At 35.3% G+C, this 14,337-nt stretch overlaps 3 protein-coding genes across 3 annotated transcripts in view; 2 read left to right on the forward strand and 1 right to left on the reverse strand.

Moving 5' to 3' along the window:
* The window catches only part of LOC120347944 (mediator of RNA polymerase II transcription subunit 27-like), a 92,167-nt gene extending 90,829 nt beyond the window's left edge, over positions 1–1,338 (forward strand). The window contains exon 2 of the mRNA XM_078117851.1: positions 334–1,338. Coding sequence (XP_077973977.1) covers positions 367–1,338 — 972 coding nt within the window. The 5' untranslated portion in view covers positions 334–366. The remainder of the gene's footprint in view (positions 1–333) is intronic.
* A 1,050-nt stretch (positions 1,339–2,388) lies between these two features.
* On the forward strand, positions 2,389–5,602 carry LOC120347130 (uncharacterized). Its single transcript, XM_039416988.2, has one exon. The coding sequence runs from the start codon at positions 2,389–2,391 to the stop codon at positions 5,410–5,412; it is 3,024 nt and encodes a 1,007-aa protein (XP_039272922.2). The 3' UTR covers positions 5,413–5,602.
* A 195-nt stretch (positions 5,603–5,797) lies between these two features.
* Positions 5,798–7,722, reverse strand: LOC144429688 (SAYSvFN domain-containing protein 1-like). The gene is made up of 2 exons (XM_078117852.1): positions 7,562–7,722; positions 5,798–6,681 (listed from the first exon to the last, which is right to left on the reverse strand). The coding sequence occupies exon 2, from the start codon at positions 6,665–6,667 to the stop codon at positions 6,197–6,199; it is 471 nt and encodes a 156-aa protein (XP_077973978.1). The 5' UTR covers positions 6,668–6,681; positions 7,562–7,722; the 3' UTR covers positions 5,798–6,196.
* Between the last annotated feature and the right edge of the window lie 6,615 nt (positions 7,723–14,337).

Below are 14,337 nucleotides of genomic sequence, written 5' to 3' on the forward strand. Positions count from 1 at the left end.
GGGCCGACTGAAATCTTAACCTCAGTAGCTCAAGTACTTAATCCTCGAGATCTAGTTGCCTAATTTTCAAAAGGAAATATCCTTCTTTTAAATATTTTCAAGTAACTAATTGATGGAATATAATACCATTTTCTTGGAAAATTCATTTTATATAATGATTTTGCTGATAAATGGTTCATTTCAGCATTTTGAATCCAAATCTAATTTTTTGTGTTTTGATTAGAATTTTCATAAATATCCTAGGGGAGAGGAAATTATACATAATAATTCTTGATAATCGAATTAAAATAATTGGGTATAGTTAACATGTGTTTTACTTCATGAAAAATTCAGGTAAAGTAATATTTTCAATAAATTTATAGGAAAATGGATTTTCCAAGTATACCCCAAGCGAAGCATGTGCTCAATATGACAAATCAAGCGATAGCTGCCACACAACAACTCCGCACTACAGTCACAAATGTATTTGAATTTTTGAGAGATGGTATGAATGCTGATGAAAATTCGACACAAAGTTCTAGCAATCAGTTCTTGCAAAGATACCAAGAACTTTTACAAGCCGTCAACAAAGATTTTACAGAGCTGGAAAAATTGGGAAATGCAATGACAACTGTACCAGAGTTGTCCGTTACCCCTCTAGGTCCTGCTGGTCAATTGGGAATGGAAAGCAGTGCTGATGATAATTCTCTGTTTCAAAATACGTTGCTAGCGTATCAGTGGTATACAAAATCACACAGCAGGGGACAAATTGCTCATAGCACGTTTCATGCATATAAGCGAACGACGTCTACTTCTGCAACGTCTCTTTTAAAAGCCAGAAGAGGACTTGTGTCGAATCCACCTCAGACTGTAAAACCACATCATTTTCCTGCGAATCAGTTGGACAATTATCTTTCTAATATGTTACCACGTCAGGTTCCAGATTTATCTATCAAAGTAATATTTTCACTTGGTTCGACGAGAATCTTACATATTACAGTAGAGCATGTCTTTTTTGCTCTGATTTCTTTCAAAAGTTTATATATTGAAAAAATAATTGTCAGAGGCTTAGATGAAGATATTTTAAATCAGGCCGAAAACCCAGATATGTTTACTTCGTCAAGATATGAATGTATGAGGCAGATCACTGATCATGCAACGTCAGCGTTATTGTATGTTGATCATTACCCACAACTACAGATTGATCTTAAACCAAGATTTATTTTGACATGGCTACAAAATTATAAGACTCTATTTTCTGATAGTTGTAATAAGTGTGGTAAAATTTTAAGTGCTGGTGTACCACCAACATGGAGAGATTTTAAAACTCATGCACCTTATCACAGCACCTGCAAATAATTGGTATAATGCTGTCGTCATGTTTCGCTTCCAATATTATCAAAACTCTACACGAGTTTATAAAATTCTCATTTTAGAAAATGTAGGATGTATTCTCAAGTGGGAGGATGTTTCATGTTGATAAGAATTTGTGTACTGGCTTTAATAATGTATACCGTATTTGCTCGTTTTGTAGCCCGGGCCCATATTTTTTTAACCAAACTCACTAACTGGGCCCTTATTCAAGTACGGGCGCGCGTTATTTTTAAAGTGAAATTATACACAAAATATATTGCCATTTCCAGTTCTCAAGTATGATTCAAACAAGAATAACGAAAGTTTTGACTTTTGGACGTCTAAGGCGTGAGTGTTATCTACCAGCGCTTAAAATTCAACAGCGTTGTGACAAAAGCGCTTCTTATTTCCTATTTTTCTCTACCACTGAAGATCAGCTTTTACATCGGGCGGGTATTCGAGCACCGGCCCTTATTTATTTTTATGTTCTGTTCACACGGGCGGCTATTCAAACGGGCCCTTAATCAGGATCGGGCTGTAAGACGAGCATATACATACGGTAACTACTCTTCATTGTTCCAGTTTCTAACTTCTATTGATCTTTAAATTTGTTTTTCAATGATTGATTCTTCTACAAAGTTCTGATATTTTTTGAGATAAGATTTCAGTTCTGTTTATAGTTTGTTTTGTCAGAGTTATTGTAAACCTATGGAGTTACTAATGTAATAATTAGCATTACTATTCAAGTATCAAGTCCGTACATCTGAAATGAATAACTGGCTAACTAATCCCGTACCTGACCAGAACTGGTATCTGAATTAGAAGCTGTGGTACGTTATATGATTAATTCGTCTTATCGACTTTCCTCTCCCCCTAGATAAATATGAAATCCTATCATTATCAAGTTATCCAATCAATGCTTCACTGGTGTGGTGCTCTATTATTAACATGTCAGCAATATCATTTCCAATTATTCAATCTTATCCCCTACCTTATGTTTATTTTCCTTTTTGTTTCCAGAATGTGTGATATAAATTTTCTAACACATAAACCTTCATGATGATGAGTGATCAAATTATCTTGGAGGAGGATTATGATGAAAATTATATTCCAACAGAGGATGAAGTCAATGAATATGCAAAGGTCATTGGTTTGGATCCTGAAAATGATAAAGATTTGATGTGGATTGCTAAAGAAGGTATAAATGCACCTCTACCTCCCAATTGGAAACCTTGCCAAGATGTCAGTGGTGATATTTATTACTTTAATTTTGATTCGGGTGACAGTATATGGGATCATCCTTGCGATGAATATTACAGAGGAATGGTTGCAATGGAGCGAGAAAAGCGGACAAAAACGATGGTTGCGGATCCACCTGCCAAAAAGAAAAACAAAAAAGAAGGAAAGAAGAAGAAAAAGGCTGATAAAAACAAACCTAAACCTCTGGAAAGTTCTCTAAAACCTTTAAATCCAATCAAGGGGTTGGATAAGCTTCCAGGTTCTGCAAACCTATTATCTCCAACTACTAAAGCACCCAGTCTTGGTTCATTGTTTGGAAATAACATCGTTGGTGGCATAGAAGATCTGAAACCTATAGCTTCTCCATTCATAGGAGGGACTTTAGGAAGTTCTCTCGGCAGCAGTGCTGAAATTGGCAGAATACAGGTGGATAAGTTGAAAACTATGGATCTTGAAGATTCTGTCGTAGAATATCAGGAGTCTGAAGATCTAGAATCCGAGGAAAGTGAAGGGGCTGTTGACAGTATGGATAAAATGATTGTATCATCAAACTCAGACGAAGCAAATCAAAAAACGAAATCAAAAATAAATAAAACTGGTACAGAAGATAAAGAACCAACTGTTACTAAACAACCTTTACCACAAACAATTTTCAACAAAGAAAAGGAAACGAAAGAAGTCAAGCCAGAGGTGGATTCGAAGTTACATATGCAAAAGTCTAGTGACGGGGATCATGCATTAATGCTTGAAAAAATTAAAAGTACCTTGGATTCAGAATTTGAAAAAGAAAAATCAAAATTGGAAAAGGATCATAAGGAGAAGCTAGAGGATTTGAAACGAGAGATAAATGAGGAAACTGAAGATGAAGAAGCAAAGTTAAAAGAAGAACAAATGACGGCTTTAATTAGATTAAAACAGAAATTGAAAAGTGAGATGGGGGAAGAAGAAAAAAAGATAAGAGCTGAAATGCATGAAAACCTGGTTAAAAGTCAAACTGATAACGAAAAGTTGGAACAAAAGAAATTAAATGATTTAGAAACGGCAAAACTAAAACTGGAGAAGGAAATTGCAGAAGAAAAATCACGAATTGAAACCGAAAAGCAAGAAAAATTACGTTCCTTGAGAAGCACTAATGAACAGGATATTTCAAAGGAAAAATCTCGTCTAGAAGCTGAAAAACAGGAAAAGATCAAGTCTTTGAGAACTACGCATGAAACTGAATTGGAAAGGATGATAAAAAATGAGGAAGAAAGATTTGCAAATAAAAAGAAATCGGCTCTCAAAGATTTAAAACGAGAACATGCAATGGGTGTCCATGGCGAACAGAAAAAATCAATAAACGAAGAAATGGAATATTATGAAAAATCTAGTATGATGGAAGAAATTCATAGTGATAAAATTCGAATTATGAAAGCGGATCATGACAAGCAGATACGAGAAATCCAGGAAAGACACGAGGAACAAATGAGACGCATGAGAGATGAGAATGACGCCCAATCTAGGAGAGAAAAGGAAAGATTGAGAACGAAAATAGAATACGAGCACAAAGTGGAAATGAATCGCTTGGAACAAGATTTATCTCAGAAAAAGGAATCTCTTGCTGAAAAATATCAAACACAACTATCGGCACTGCAGAATGATTTAGACATGCTTAATACAAGAAGATCATATTTAAATACGCAAAATGATGAAATATCCAGACTGACAAATCGTGCAGAGTTAAAAATCAATTCCCTGAAGCAAAAACATCAAAGTGTTACTGAACAACAGGACAAGATGTCTTCCCCACGACATTCAAAGCCAAGTACCCCAAGGCACGCAATGAAAGACCTTGACAGCAAGCTAAATATTGAAGACTTGGTAGAACGAGATATCGAGTATCAAGATCAGTCACCTGTAAAAGATTCTTTTGCTTCTGATCCTCCAGACGACTTGGTACAGAATTTTTTCTCCAAAAAGTCAAATCAAAGAGAGGAAGATGGGATACGAAATGCGAGAGACTTTTTACATAAGCAAAGGACAGCGGCAAGAAGATCAGCAGAAGCTAGATCATGGCGCAGTGATAGGAAATCCGTTTCTGCTGAGACACAAGAACTCCTGAAAAAAATTCAGAGGAGCTATGTTGAACAAGAAGTTGGTCTTGACCAAATCAGAGGTTCAGCTGAGCAGATATATGCTAGAGATAGAGATCAACAATTTGCAGCAATTCCTAATGGCAGTAACAATGTGGCATATAGTGCTCCTTTCACAGATGAAAACCGTCCATCTGGTATGCATATGAATCAGCCTTCTCTAGATGTTATGCAATATCTCAAAAATGTGGATGATAAGCTGAATACTGTTCTTGGTTTGGTAGCAACGAAATTGCCAGAACCTTCTCAACAACACCCAGCTATTCCTTCTCGTTCATATGATTTTAGCTATCAGAGACCACCACAACAGTGGGCTAATGTTCCTCAACCAGCTATGCCTGTTTACCCTTCGCTACGAGAAGCTTGGCATAATTCAGTGAGTTCCAGAGTTGATGAAGAGTTGAGAAACATGTCTAAATATTTTGGGTACAGTTTCGAATCTCAGCCACCTCCTTCAGTTCCATATCATGCTGCAAGAGAATTGCTCGATTCCGTTGCTCCATCCTCGCTACCACCAAGATCAACTCGACCTATGAATGCATGGGGAATGGACCAAAGCGAACCATTGAAATTATCGGCAAACGGTGGCGGATTAGCTTGGCTGAAAAATTCTTCCACTCCGTCACACGATTCAACCTCACCTCGGTCGAATGTGAAGCTCGTTATCGATGAGACGACTAGTGAGTTGAAGGCAGTCCCAGATGGCTGAATTTACAAACCAGTGTATTTTTTTCACTAAATGTTATTCTTCCTATATACACATTATTATATTAATATAATGCGTAGAGTTTGTACTTTAGCATAGGCCAAATCATTTCTAAACACTGAAACTTTTTCTACCTTCAAGAGTGCCTTTATATACTGTTGATACCTGACTGAATAAATTATATTTTACTGCACTTCCATTTCCCTAGTTTGCTATATGGTAGGTTACCAAAAAATTGTTGCTGTTAGGTTGTTGCTCAACTTCCCTATAATTTCAATTTCATCATGTCAGAAATTGGTTCAACTGCAAAATGTTGTACGATAATGTGGTGTTTACATAATTTATCTAATTTTAAAATTCTCACTGTGCTTACATGAAAATCACGAAACAGCCCAATTCAAGATTTAATGTGTATTACCAAAAAGATATCAATACATTTGATTGTCAAGAAAAGTTTGATGAAACATATTAATATACTGATAAAAACACAATACATAAAACTAACTACTATTATTTTCACCCCAACAAAATAAATGTATGACAATATTTAGATCAGTGGTTTCCAACCTCTGTTGGATTCGCCCCATCGCCTATTTTCGAACTTTGTTTCTTCCGCACTATGCATAGAAAGTACTTCATTTATTCAATCTTTAATGGAACCTTCGCTTATATTTTGCGTTAGCCGCACTCCTGCTTTTGTACAGTTTGACTAATTTATAATATGTGCATAAATATGTATTATAATAATATTAAAAAATAGGCTTTTAGTAATACAAAATTTTTTTTTCTAATGGACGCTTCCACTGCCGTACCTGATTTCACTTTCAAATTGTTCAGCAGTCAGCGATCCTTGTAACCTTTGGCAGTTTGGGTTGAAAACAGAGTATGCACTTGGTTCATTTTCGAGCCTACTTCTTGTCCGTGTGTTTGAGTAAATAAAATAAAAGCCGGACAGTAATAAAAAAACCATACCAAACTCAAGTTCCAAAAATAACATGTATAAAATTAACCACAAAAGCACTTTTAAAAATAGCTCCCATCCAAGTATAGGTATTGGTGGTAAGATGTTTTTGAGTTTGTCAACAATGCCAAAATGTCCCGCAGAATCTCTAACTTTATCCCATATTCTATTCCAAATATAGCGCCTTTCTGTACCGGTAGGTGTGGGTTTTGAAAACTTGGCAGAATTCTGTGAATTATGATATTCCTTTTTCTTATTGGCACGATATCTTGCCAACTTTTCTTCCGTAGACTGCATGTTCAAGAGTTTGTCTAGATTGTAAAAAGTTTTATTAATTGGGAAAGGATTGACAAAAAATAGCAAAATCCTGCCATGTCCAACTTAAGGGACTTTGATAAAATGACTGTAGGTTTTAGGCTTAAATATGATTATGTTGCCCTCATATACCACTTTTAAAAGTTTGACTACATTCTGACATTGTTGAAAGAAGCCATAACTTAGGTAACAGTCGTTGCATAAACCACTTCATGACAGTTAGTATAAGTTTATTCCGACTCCATAATCAGCATAACAATGAAATGATTGCTAAAATAAATAAAAATTGATTATGAAATCAGGAGAGCAAACAAAACCTCAGATAAGGTTTAAAAAGTACAGAATGTATACAAGATGGAGGGTTTTGCCAAGAAGAAGTGGTACGGTTCACTCACCTAAAATAATGCAAATATTTCACACACACAACCCTACAGAAGTTATAAATTACATAGGGGTAGTTAAAATAAATAAAAATTACTTGCCACCCCATATTAATAAATTTATAACGTTTGCCACTGCCGAATTGATAGATTTTATAAATGGGAGTGAACAGTAGAGATAAACTTTCATGAAAAATATATTGCCAGTTAAACCCAGAAACCTGAAGAGTTCAGCAATAGCACCACAGACCACACATTGTGATAGCAAGGCCACTCAACGCAATGTGATAAACTTTGGGGCTATTTCCACCATATTGAAGACAAAGTGGATTCCTATCGTTAATATATCTGCTCACAATTTGAACTGATAAACTAACCATCAATACAAATAAATCACAGAACCAAATACCCGTAGTCTGGAAGTGTTAAAATAGATTTTATTACAGTACTTTTTCCATTATCACGATTGAAGTGATTAAGCTTTTTCACAGCTTACCTGTTCGAATTTTTTTTCTGCAAGTACTGGTACCGGTATCCAATTTTCTTCAGAGAGGCAAGCGGCAAGGTTTGTTTTGGCAATGAACAGAGCACAATTATTTGGGAAATCCCCATTTTGTATTGACGTGTAGGTGACTGACTGGTATGGAGAGAGAGAGAATTTAATTTTTTCAACCAAAAAATACAGTCATCAATAAAATAGTAACAGCAATAAAATTGTTTTGATATGGAAAGGAGAAAGCAATACGACCATCAAGGTCAGCTCCCACCATATGCGTTGTTGTATGTTATGCGTTGCACCATATATGTTGTTGTTGTTTTGTGTTTTGTTTGTATCAGAGTGAGCGAATAAAATTGATTGATGTGATTAAGATTCACACTAGAAGATGACTAGTGGCAAAACTTGAACTAGTACGATGAAATTTTTAAAAGTTTCTATACAACTATAGAACAAAATTGAGGGATTCTTAAGTAACTTCAACGTTATACACGCGTGTTTTTAAAAAGTGGGTGGGGGGCATTCGTTGAATTAAATATAACCCGAACCGGTCGAAAACTAAATAACTAACTAATTTCAATGGGTTTTAGAGATTTAGGTACTACGGTAATTCAAAAATTCGGGATTGGGATTTTTGGTTAAAAATCTTGGGATTAGAAAGTACACACATAACCTGATAATTTGTAAAGTACACAAATGTGTACTTTCTAATTTCGAGATTGTTAACTAAAAATCCCAATCCCGGCGGATCAAGGCTGTTATCACTAAAGTGACTCTGATTTCATTTGCAAAGTTTTCACAAGAGTTGAAAAAGTACCAATCAATCAATCATTCGTTTATTTGTCATCACAAAAAACAAGTGTATGGAAAACTTATACAACAAATGAATATACGAATTGTGTAACCGGAGTCGCGCGGGACCTATAGAGGTCTTCAAACGGCGAGACCTACAACGCTGATGCAGATTAGTGTAAAAAAGTAACTAAATGAGGCACAACTAAGAATGCCAGTAGATAGTAAACATATTTAGGATTACTGCGCAGATTATCTATAAAATATGCAACTATCCCGGACAAATTCACTGAAAAACAAAAATGGAGAAAAGCAAAAAAAAGGAGGGGGAAAGGAAAATTTGGCAAAACTTAAAACTAAAATACAAGGAAAGCAAACAATACACACAAAATATTTATTAAAATACAATTTTGAAGGCTTATTTGAATGAGTTGACAGATTCAAGTAGAGCTTCATTATTTAATTATTTTTTTCATCATTTTGGGGCTAATTAATAAGAACATTGATTTTTCGATATTTATGGTAAGGTAATACTGGTCATCCAAGTTGCGATTTTTTGCATTTCAGAGTTCGTATGTAATTCCAAATCAATTGATGAAGCTGAACTTGCGAACAATCCGGTAATTAGTAATTTATTTTTTCATCATACTGAAAAATACGAACTCTACATACACAATTTTAGAGAAAATATAAAAAAAATCGCATTTCAGGGTGAAAGGAGACGCCGAAAACCAAAACTGGGTAACGAGCGGCGGCACCCTTGAGAAAGTCTAACAAAACGTGATAAATACAATAAAGTCGAACAAAATATGTTATTTAATAAGTAAAATAAGAAAGCATTAGTTACATCAAGGCGACCTGGTACGAACCAAGCAGTCGCCGTTTCATCAGCAAAGAGTTTGACAAGCAATTTAGTGGCGGGAAGAAGATCATTGACAAATAGGAGAAACATGAACGCACCAATTATCGAGCCCTGTGGAATTTCACATTGCACAGATGCCAGTTTGGAGCAACTTGATCCGATTTTTACACGTTGTTGGCGAGAACTCAAATTGCTCCGAAAAATTTTCCCTTCTCTCTAACTTGTCATAAAACTAAGTCATCGTATCTAGAATTGCATGAATAGTAGAGCGCTTCTCTTGGAACCCAAACTATTATTTGTTAAGAAATACTATGTCGCTCTATAAATTGTGCTAATCAAGCATGCAAAAGTGCTTCAAATATTGAAGTCAATGTAGAAAGAACTGATCGATGCACTTTCCAGTCATATAAACAGGTGAAACTTTGGCACAATTCTATCACAATAAACAATTTACCGAACATTGAGGAAACTATGCCAGAAGCATTTTTTTAAAATGTTGCTGTTATATTATCATAACCAACTGCTTTATCACCAGACAAAGTTGCTATAGTGCAATACATTTCATTGGCAGTTGTAGGTCTAAGACGAAAAGATTTTTTCCAGGCGTTCTAAAGTTACTGAAAAAATATCCTTCAATGTGAGAGATTTTTTCAAAATGTTTAGGGTCTAAAGCAGTGTTTCCCAACCCGAGTCCGCGGTCTCAAATGAGTCCACAGAACGTTCGAATGAGTCCGCAACGACCAAATTAGGAAGTTATGTAGTAGTATATTTATTGTGGGTCACTAACCTTTTCAGTGTCGCAATATTCATTGCGGGGCGAAAACGTTTTTACCAGACTTAAGTACCAGCCAAGTTACGATTTACGTTAGTATTTACATAAAACATAAAAGGCAAGTGGGACTGGGCAAAATATTCGAACAGCAAACTATTGGAATACCTGGTAACATGTGACTTGGGCACAGCAGGTCAATCGCGCTGAATCAAACGATTAAATTGCACAACGGACTCGCAGATTTCTGACAAAAACACGAGTTTACACGTAATTTTCGCTTCCGTTAAGATTGAGTGTTATATTTGTGTTTTTTATATATTTGTTTCTTGTAACACCATTGCTACTAGGGTTAATTCGGATACCTATAATTCATACTATCCGGATAACGGATATATCCGGGTATTTCGTATTTTAACTATCCGGTTAACCGGATAGTTACTGCTAACTTCAGCGAACCGATTTCACAAGATTTTTGCGGCGAATTGACTTATAACCACCACACAGTTCTATTGTAAAAACGTACATATGTATTATTTAGCTCGAATAAAAATGATTGTGCATTTTGATGTTGCATGTTTCAATAAATAAAAGTTTGAGCTCTGTAATCGTACAGAAGTACAGCTGAATAATATAATGAAATTTTTTTCTAAAATACTGTGTCCTAATTGTCTTTCCCTCGATTGCTAAGTCATTTTCTCATATTCGAATCCTTTGTCAAAATTTATATTATTCTTTTTTTTATTGTTAAATTTTTTGGAAGTTTTTTTTTGTGTCTTGAGCATATTTTCTTTAAATTTTGACTCGTACTAAATTTTGGTGTCGCAGACTCACGATGACCATTTCTTTAAGCTTTTAGAATAGATTTATTTCGGCTGGTATATCTATTGATTCGGTTGATACAGGGAAATTTGAAAAAAACATATATACCAAAGTTAAAAGCAAGCACATAACATTTGGTCGTGTACTCAAAATTTTGAAATGCTACACAGATTACATGGAATCGGAAGTGTTGTGAAATGAGTCCTCAAAATTCAAACTGGTTTACATCATGATGAAATGCGTTCCTTCAATACACGCAACAACTAAAAGCCACACCCGACGAAAAAGCAACAAACTCACACCCGCCCAACCAATGCTTTTCAACTGAATTCGTTTAAGTTAGTCTTGCTTAAACTGTACCTCCAGTTCAAATCTAACTTTATAAAGCAAATGAGCTCTTCTAATAAGCGCAATATTCACATTTGTTCTGCGTGTTTTGTGATGTAATAGTGAAGTTCACTCCAGCATTCTACGGATGGCTAAAATGTAGGCAGATTAGAGTGGGGAAAAGTTGTTATTATATGCTCTGGGAGATGTCAGTCGCCACTCAACAAAAAATATAAAAATCGCTAATGCGCATATGCATTATTTATACTTCTTCATTATCCGGTTAACCGTCACAATAATATCCGGATATCAGATAGCAAAATACCTCTTGGTTAACCGGTTTTCCGGTTAACCGCTATCCGGATAATCCAACCCTAATTGCTACATTTTTAAATGATTTTATTGTGCGCCAATATCGCATGAATTTCACATCTTTTCAGTGGGCCATTTGGTAAAATTCGATTCACCAATACAAATAACAAAGATGTAACATTTCAAAATTTTTCGAGCGGATATATTAATTTGAATATGAAATACCATTAGGTGAGTTCTATCAGATTTCAATGGATACGCAGTAACAACATTTCGGAGGATTTGTTTCGAGGCAAAAAAAAAACATAGACTCGATACAGACAGAAAATGGCAGCGAATTCAGGAACCAGCCATAAAGATATTGTTAATTTTTTAATTTTACGAAGGCGATCGATAAGGACAAAAATCAGAATGAATTTATTTGGAAATTTCAGTTGCAAATTCCTTCGTATAATTTTCCTCAGCGAATCGTCGCCAGTGATCTCATAATATCTTTCGAGTTTGTCAGAGCGAGCAGTTCTCAATAATTGAGCACCCTCGCTATGGTTTCGATTGAATTTTGTAAATATGGATTATGAACGTACTTCGTTAAAATTCTGTTGTTTTTGATTTTATTGCTCCTTCACACAGAGTTCGGTTTTACAGTTACCGCACGTTGAGTCCGCAAAGATTTTCCCTGGTGTGAAAATAGTCCGCGATCAAAAAAGGTTGGGAAACACTGGTCTAAAGAGATAAAATAATTTTTAAAATACTTGGCAATTACACCTGGATCGCTGCTACTTAGTACCCATTATCTGTTTTTAGTGCTTCGATTGCAATTATTAGTGTTTTCCTTTTCTTATGCTGCTAAGTCGACGAATTAGATTCTGTCTGTATTTAATCTCACCACTGACTAGTTTGAATTTATCAAAGTAATACAATTTCTTTGCCTTGGCTATCAGGCCGAAAGCAAGTAGATACAAGTTTTATATAATCTTTGTTGCATATTGCTAGATTTTAAAATGACTTTTATGCGTTCTGCGTTTCCTAATAACTGAAATGCAAAATTAATTGGTCAACCAAGGTTTCGCTAGAAGTCTAGTCTCACGCCGACTCATTGGCGCATTGGCATCAATGGTTGATCTAATTACGGTATTTCTACAAATGAATCAAAAAAAATGTTGTTTAAATTTTCAGGCGAAATTTGGAAGTTCCTCATAGGGAGGAAAGAAGTTTCTAGATCAGTTCTATAATGCGGAAATGCCTCATATTACGCCTAAATACTCGATTTTGACTTCTTGTAACAACAGCAGCAGACACTGTGCAAAGTTCGCTAATAGTGATCGCTAATTTCACTTAAGAAAACAAAAGCTTGACAAATAATAGTTTATGGCGTTGGTAAATATATTGTCAGTCAGTGTAGGCCTACTGGAAATACAAGTTACTCATGTTGGTTTTGTGACGATGGGTAATAATAAATTTGCAAGGTGCGAATATAATATATGAACTTCATAATGGCCAAATCTGTTGATTGACAAGTCAATGTTCCAGACTTCTAATAAAATAGAATTTTTTTTGTCCGTATCCAACTTCTCCAAAACATTGGGAATAATTCCGGTAAATATAATAATATCTTCTCCCGGGTGTTTATAGATTACTTTAATTATGAACGAGATGTTCGAATTTAGTTTCAAGTTGATCCACAATTCTTCACAGTCAGAATGCCCTAGTCTAGATCATATTCATGAGTCTCAGAGAAAGTGAGGTCTTGATCTTGATTCTTGACTAACATATAGTCCAACGCCACCAGTTATTGTTTTGTAGAGTTTGTGGATAAATTCGTAATTGCATAATGATAGGGTTGAAGTGGGAGTTCTCCAAGCTTTGTTTCGAATATTGCAATGAGTTTCGTAGGTGTAATAAGTTCGACCAGCAGTCATGATTTTTTGTAGAGAACTAATATTCAAGTGGAAAGGGATAAGACAATATTTTGGATTGAACCTACTGATACAATTTAAATCGTACACTTCTAGATTTTCATAATTACTGAATTCTGGATCAAAACTTTTTGGATGACATAACTTTGGTCATGGATAACACAACTAAAAAAATTGCAATTAAACGATCAAACAGGTATAAAACTGCGAACCGAGGAAAAGCTACATGCCTGTTTCTCCAAAATCCCTACTAGAATGGAAGATTTGTGCTTATTTGTACGTTAGGGCCTGAATTTGAGTATAGATTATAGATGATATTGGACAATAAAATTCGTCGCTCCAGAAGTATGTGTACCAATATGACGGTACCTAATTTTGTTTGCCTACTTTACATTAAGTTGTATAATTACTTGGCTAACACAGACAGTACCGAACTCGTAATAGAACTAAAATAGGGAAAATTGGAATAAAATGATGGCCTAACCCTAACCTGGTACACAGAAGTACCCAAAGTTTGACCCTCGAATAGGTGTCGAAGAGATATTGAGTCAGAAAGTCTGATTGAACAAAACAGATAACAAATTCGTAGTATAACAGGTTAAAGTTAAACCCTTAGTTCTTGAAATTTCAGACGAAGGCTGTTGTGGTCGTAATAACATTCTAGTAGAGATGGCTTTTTGACTTGCAATGATTTTTTGAACCCCATCCTCAATGGTTAGCCTATTTATCTTTCATTTACAATAAAAAAGTGTTCTGAAATGCCCATTTTTGATCAGTATGCAGTAGATGAAATAGTCCGAATACTCTTTTTTCGCACCCAGCAGCTCTGCATATTGAAAGGCTAACTTTGCCACTGCCATTTATAGTTATTGTTGGCTCGGCTTCATTTCGTACCTTTTGTTCGTAACAAATACGTCGGGTATTATCCCAAAATGTTGTTTGAATAGACTGCGTGGACAAGCATTTTATCCGACTT

The sequence above is a fragment of the Styela clava genome, chromosome 11 (assembly GCF_964204865.1).
Source record: "Styela clava chromosome 11, kaStyClav1.hap1.2, whole genome shotgun sequence".
NCBI classification, from domain to species: Eukaryota; Metazoa; Chordata; class Ascidiacea; order Stolidobranchia; family Styelidae; genus Styela; species Styela clava.

What these genes read in the sequence shown, in the direction of transcription:
- LOC120347130 (XM_039416988.2), top strand. Translation starts at nt 2,389, where the DNA reads ATGATGATGAGTGATCAAATTATCTTGGAGGAGGATTATGATGAAAAT.
- LOC144429688 (XM_078117852.1), bottom strand. Translation starts at nt 6,667, where the DNA reads ATGCAGTCTACGGAAGAAAAGTTGGCAAGATATCGTGCCAATAAGAAA.